Here is a 6675-nt window from a genome sequence, read left to right as displayed (position 1 = left end):
TAAGTTATCCACGATCATGAGTCATGATCCCGTCGTATTCGGTTGTCCAACTGTGAACTTTCACATCAACAGTAAAATTTCCCACAACAACCGATTTTAAAATTATATCAAATAATTTATAATATAATTAAAAATTTTTGATAACATAATAATTAACTAAATTTTTTACAATATTTATCTGCTTGATTCTCCACCCATATAAGTTTTCTTATTGTGCCCCACCCTGCCACAAATTGAACAATGGACTATGGACGTTTCTTTTATTTTATTTGACCTCCAGTCCATCTCATTACGTATTCTAGAGGACCTCGGTCGTCCCTTCTTCCTTGTTCTAGAAATGTCAGGCACGAGAGGAAGTCCATCTGCTGCAGGCCAATAGTCAGGATGTCCAAGAGGATGGAACGTGTAGGCGTAACATTGGATTGTATGATCCAATTTATAATAATCAGATACAAATTGTTCGTAGTCAATTGAATGTGACATGCATGCAGCAATAGCATGAGAACATGGTATTCTTATCTCCTGAATTTGCCACAAGTGCATGTTTGATCCATGAGTTTGACCACTTGCTTTTGCCTCCCGTTTGCAGTAATTATTTCGCAAACCATTGTCTGACTATTGAACCGCCGGACTCTATGTCCATTTGCTTTAATTGCATTAGCACGCAGTGTGTCACTACAATACTGACTGAAAACATAGCCTCTGCTTTGTTGATCCAAAAATGTTGTCCTCCGCGTATCAAAATAATGGACACACTGGAAAAATATTTTTTCAACCATTGCCGTTATTGGCAACGCCCGAAATCCTTTCATCATGCCGTTTAGCGATTCTGCCATGTTCGTTGTCATCACGCCATACCTCTGTCCACCATCGTGCGATCTCGTCCATTTCTCTAAATTTATCTTAATTGCCCAATCGTAGGATTCTAGGTGCACCTCCCGAATATTGTTCATTGCATCATAAAATTTTCTTTTCTGATTTTCATTTGCTGATATAAATGACAAGTTTATAACAGTTAAATTATCACGAGTCAAAAGTGACATTAAATTTAAAATATTAAGTAAACTTCGTATTAAAACATGACACATACTTGCCTTGAGCAACGCTTCCTTTATTGCTGCATTTTTTAATGTCTTATTATAATTACTCAGAACATGTCTGATACAGTAACGATGATGACCAGATGGAGGTTGCCACCAATCTTTCTGCATCGCCTTAAGAATTCCAGCATGGCGATCTGAAATTACACATAAATCTTCTTGATTGGTCACGAAGATCCTTAAGCAATCCATAAATCATGACCAATTGTCACCGTTCTCCTTATCAACAATGGCAAAAGCTAATGGAAATAGTTGATTATTTCCATCAAGTCCGGTTGCATACAGTATACACCCGGTATATTTTCCGTACAAGAATGTCCCATCGATTGAGATAACAGGTCGGCAATGTTTAAATCCCTCAATCGATTGCTTAAAAGCCCAAAACATACGGTCAAACACACGACACATCGGATTTAATCGCTCATTTATCCAATGTGGATTATCTTCGATCATGTATACTGTTTCTGGGTTAAAATGATGAAGAGCAGTCATGAATCTACGCAAACGACCGTATGATTCATCCCAACCCCCATAAAGCTGTGCAATTGCCTTCTGCTTAGCTTTCCATGTTTTCTGATAAGACGGCTCGTACCCAAATTTATCCCGCACTTCAGCTTGTAGGACAGCAATTTTTATATTGGGCTGCTGTTCAATTAATGCAAATATGAATGAACAAATGAAATTCTCATCCAATTGGCTATGGTTTTTTGTTACCTGAGGATTTGTACATGTGTGCGGTCCATTGTATCTCGTAATTTTCCATACATCCTCCCCTTCTTTCTTGGATGCTCGAAGCCTCCATGCACATCCACTGTCTTTGTCTTTACACTTTATAGAATAAGTCTTCTCCCTTGTTTCATGATAACAAAATTGATGGTGATGTCTTAGATGATATTCTTTTGCAGCCGCAGCCACTGCATCTCTCGAAGAAAATATAATCCCAACTGAAAACTCTTTAGAAGGATCCCAAAAGTAACGACCTTCTGGCTTATCATAAGGATCAACCCTCAGCAAATCGAAGTCTATTTCTGCATATAGGGGAGGATGAACAACAGGCACAATAGGATTAGGAAATTTTGTGTTGTAATATAGAGACTCACTCCCAATATCCTCCTGTCCATTATCATCATCATCATCCTCAGTAGACATCCATGAATCATCGTCGTCCTCATCCTCATCCTCGTCCTCATTCTCTACTGTATCAGATAAATTATTTGACAGTCCTGCAAGACTATCAGATAAACCATAATTATCAACTACATTTTGCTCTTCATATGGCTCATCATTTGATTCAACAGCAGTTCCAGATGGACCAATATCAGCATCCTCATTTGTACTATCAACACAACGAAGTATCTTAACATATATTTCTATACCAGGTATACCACCAATTTGATACAAGTAATTAAACATACTAGATACATCATCTTCACCCCATATCTCCATACATTCAAATTGTAAGGATCATCCACAATTGTAGGCTTTCTAAAACTAATCGTCTCTATAAATTCATTATTTTCGGATAATCCAATTGCACGAGCAATTTTACCGACCAATTGATTAAAACTTATCCGTTTACCCAATGGAATAATCTTTGAAAAACCTCCATCATAATCATAACCATTACAACTATTTATAATATTACCATCCCAATGAATATTAGCATATGCAGGAACTACCATTTATCTGAAAAAAAAAAGAATAATAAATAATTTTACCACCATTTACTATATACATAAAAAAAAAATTTAGAATATAAAATATTTAAAACTTACCTGCGTTTCTTCTTTTGTAGTCGAATCGATAAGAGTAGAAATAATATTTTTATGAAATTTGTAGAGGGGAAGAAATAGTTTATAGAACGTAATTTATTGAGATATAATGTAAATTTTAAGTAATGGATGGGGTAATTTATAGAGAGACCAGAAATGAGAGTGATGGATAGAGGGATAGAGTGACTGGGGATTGGTGGGAGAATTTATAGGCGGGGGGCGTGTTCTAGTTCGACATCAACACTGTCGAAATAGGGTCACGGACCGCATGCAGGACACAGGGTCACGGACTGCATGCATGCAGGGCCGTGGTGCAGGTACGGCCCTGCATGCATTAATCAAGCTCTTCGGCACTATAAGTGCCGAAGAGCTGTAATAAAAAAGTATAACCACTTTATTAAAATAATTTTAAAATAAAAAATAATACGTATTAAATATTTTCAAAAATTAAAACATTATATTTTTAAATAACTATTAAATTTTATTATCTCTTAATTTATATTTATTTTAAAAATATTAAATTTTATTTTTAACAGTATAATAAATTTTAACTTTTTATAAATAAAAATATATATAAATAATATTTTAGTAATAAATGAATTTTTCGTAGACTATTTAAATTTAGAAAATATTTTAATTTTAAATATAAAAAATAAATTTAATATTAATATATTTTAATTAATATGAATAAATAAATTTTAATTTATTATAATATTTTATTAACTTTTATAAATTTTTTAAATATATATTTGTTTTATATATTTTATTTTAATTTATAAGCCCACAGCAATTTGTTCGGCAGGATCACTGCCGAACAAATTCCTGTGCAATCACATGCATGGATATACATGTGATATGCAAGAAAAGTGTTCGCCATTATAAGTGGCGAACACTGTCCTTAGTCTGTCCTTAGCCCTTTGTCAGGAATCCCTGACGAAGCGTTGTTTTCTGTGCGTGTTCGCCATCTTGGGTGGCGAACACGCCAGATAGGCAGAAATGTTCGCCACTTTAAGTGGCGAACATTTCTTTCCGCTAAGCTGGCGGCCACGGGAGCAGATTACACTGCTCCCGTGGCACGGATCAGCTTGTTCGGCACTATGAGTGCCGAACAAGCACATTATGCCAGAGTTCGACACCATGGGTGTCGAACTCCACTTTGTTCGACACCCATGGTGTCGAACAAGCGTGTTCGGCAGTATGACTGCCGAACACCCTCCGTTGACACACAGGATCCGAAAATATTTTCGGATCCTGCATGGTTTTCAAAATATTTTTTCATTTTTGCATGATTTGAAAAATTGCTCCTGCTCTCCCATCCTCTCCAGTTTTTGGTCTACATTTGTTTCTTCCCTTCTTGGCCGCTTCTCTAGGCGGTAGCTTCCCTTCAGTTCTTCACTTCCTACTCCTTGCGTTGGCTCAGAAGAATAGCAATCGTTTTTTATTAGCTCTCTCATTACATGGCCCCTTGCTCTAGCTGTGGGTTGATTTCTTCTACAAGCCTCTCTATCTTCTTTGCCTATCATCCTGTTGCTTTGCTGAGGGACTTGATGGTTCAAGGTAGGCTGGGGTTCATTAACGTTGAAGCCCTCGACCACAGGTGGTACACTCAATGGGGTGTTGAGTACCCTTTGCTATAATATTTACCCCAACCAATGGGCAGTGTTTTGTAGTTGGAGAACCATGTTCTATAACTCCTAATCAGACAAGGTGGTTCTCGGCATGGTCCTTACTGAGCTTGGTGAGGGATTAAACAATGCGGATGGCTAGTTTAATGGAGCTGTGGGGCTGAAAAATAAAAATTGTAATCCTTCCTAAGTAGAACTCAGGTCAGTTGGGGTGTTTCCGGTGTGGTTTTAGCTATGATTAGCCATGTGGATTTCAGTGGATATGATGAAGACAAGAACTTCGGAGATAAAAAGATCTCCTTCGTTTCTACAGACGGTGCCAATTGATGAGCTGAGATCTAAGGTTTGTTTATATGAACTTGGTTTGAATGACCCCCTTTCCCTACCTTTATCCGTTTTCCCTTTTGTCTTCTAGTGGCACATAACCGTCGTCCTATACCCCTACACTTGTCCTTTCCGCACAGAGCTATACATATGGGAGTATTGCCCTCCTTTTCCCATCATCAGACGACTATTTAATACCCTTCAGCGTCAAGCGGATGCATTCCCAGATATTCAGGATCCATGATTCCGCGTACGCATCACCCTTAATGAGTTGGACCTCCTCCTCATGGACTCATCCTTCTTTTAGTTCGGTTTGCCAAAACGAAGTTTGGACTGCTTGCTAATGGTGAAGTCTGTATATTCAGGACTGGATAAGCTACCGTTTAGACTTTCAACGTGGGCTTGACTGCGGTTAGGGTATGAGAGTCCAGTGACTATCAAGTAGTAACTATATCATATGTATATAACTTGTAATGATTTTGATTTGTATATATGACAAGCATAAATTAGATTTATTATTTGTTAACCAATCAAAATAAACGTAATATATAATAAATGTAATTATGAGTATTTTAAATAATCTTATTATTTGTTATTCTCTCACGAATGATATGTAAAAAAAATAATGAAAAATATATGAATTTATTATTAATAATAAGTCAGTTAAATTAATATTTATTTAAATAATTTTTATTTTATTTCTAAATATAATATATCATAAATGTTGATTCTCAATATAAAATACTAATTTTTATATTTTCATATATGAATTTTTCATTTAATTTATTATTTTTTAAAAAAATATATAATTTAACTTATGATATAATTTTAATAAATAGAATTTAAATATTAAAAAATAATTTATGATAATATTTAATCAATTATGAAGAACTTTACAGACATGTATGAATTGATGGAATTCATTGATTGAAAAAGATAACATACATGGTCATATATTTATACACTATACATGATGATGATGATAATGTTCTAACGGTATTCCTTGAGTTTAGGCATGTAATTGGCCTTCCATAATAGCTACAGCTTTACATATGTGATTTACTGTCCGTGATTTGTGCGTGATCTTCTGCTTGATTCTTGCTCAATCTTCTGCTGCTGTAATCTACAGCTGTCGTCCTATTGTCCTTATCATCCCCTCTCAAGTTGGAGCCGGAATGGAAATGAAGTCCCAACTTGTTGCGAAGAAAAATAAATACAGATCGTGGCAATGGTTTGGTAAAAATATCAGCTATCTGCTGTGAAGAGGATACAAACCTGGTTACAAGATTTCCCATAGCTACTTTCTCTCGAACAAAATGATAGTCGATTTCAATGTGCTTAGTTCGGGCATGAAAGAGGGGATTAACTGTCATGTAGAGAGCACTTAGGTTGTCACAAAAAAGTTGAGGAGGATGAGATAGAGAAATTCCAATGTCTCGAAGTAAAAATGTTAACCAAGTGATTTCAGCGGTTGTGGAGGCCATAGCTCTATATTCTGCTTCGGAGCTTGATCTAGCAACAGTGGGTTGCTTTTTCGAACACCAAGAAATGCAATTTGCTCCCAGAAAGACACAAAAACCTGTGGTACTTCTTCGTGTTGATGGACAGCCAGCCCAGTCTGCATCAGAGAAAGCGTATAACGAAGTAGGACTTCTAGAGATAAAGCGTAATCCATATTCTCTTGTTCCATTTAGATAGCGCAAGATCCTTTTTACTGCCTTGAAGTGTGATTCTTTTGGATTATTGAAGAACTGGCAAACTTTATTTACAGCATGTTGAATATCCGGTCGTGTGAATGTTAAGTATTGGAGTGCACCAATAATGCTCCTGTAGTTTGTTGCATCAGTGAGCTTA

The 6675-nt window shown here is 36.1% G+C and overlaps 1 protein-coding gene across 1 annotated transcript; it reads right to left on the bottom strand.

The window, feature by feature from the left end:
- Positions 1-515: 515 nt before the first annotated feature.
- On the bottom strand, positions 516-2782 carry LOC110615378. The gene is made up of 4 exons (XM_043956798.1): positions 2523-2782; positions 1313-2436; positions 1091-1237; positions 516-988 (listed from the first exon to the last, which is right to left on the bottom strand). Exons 1-4 carry the CDS (start codon positions 2780-2782, stop codon positions 516-518), a joined length of 2004 nt encoding a protein of 667 aa, XP_043812733.1.
- Positions 2783-6675: the final 3893 nt, after the last annotated feature.

Source organism: Manihot esculenta, chromosome 5, assembly GCF_001659605.2.
Source record: "Manihot esculenta cultivar AM560-2 chromosome 5, M.esculenta_v8, whole genome shotgun sequence".
NCBI classification, from domain to species: domain Eukaryota; kingdom Viridiplantae; phylum Streptophyta; class Magnoliopsida; order Malpighiales; family Euphorbiaceae; genus Manihot; species Manihot esculenta.
The sequence above is the reverse complement of the archived record's forward strand: the minus strand, read 5'-3'. Positions and strand labels throughout refer to the sequence as shown.

What these genes read in the sequence shown, in the direction of transcription:
- LOC110615378 (XM_043956798.1), bottom strand. Translation starts at nt 2,782, where the DNA reads ATGGTAGTTCCTGCATATGCTAATATTCATTGGGATGGTAATATTATA. An exon ending in AGATATGGGGTGAAGATGAT is followed by an intron (nt 2,437 to 2,522) that starts GTATCTAGTATG and finishes TTGTGTTGATAG; the next exon opens with TACAAATGAGGATGCTGATA. An exon ending in GGAAGCGTTGCTCAAGGCAA is followed by an intron (nt 989 to 1,090) that starts GTATGTGTCATG and finishes CATTTATATCAG; the next exon opens with CAAATGAAAATCAGAAAAGA.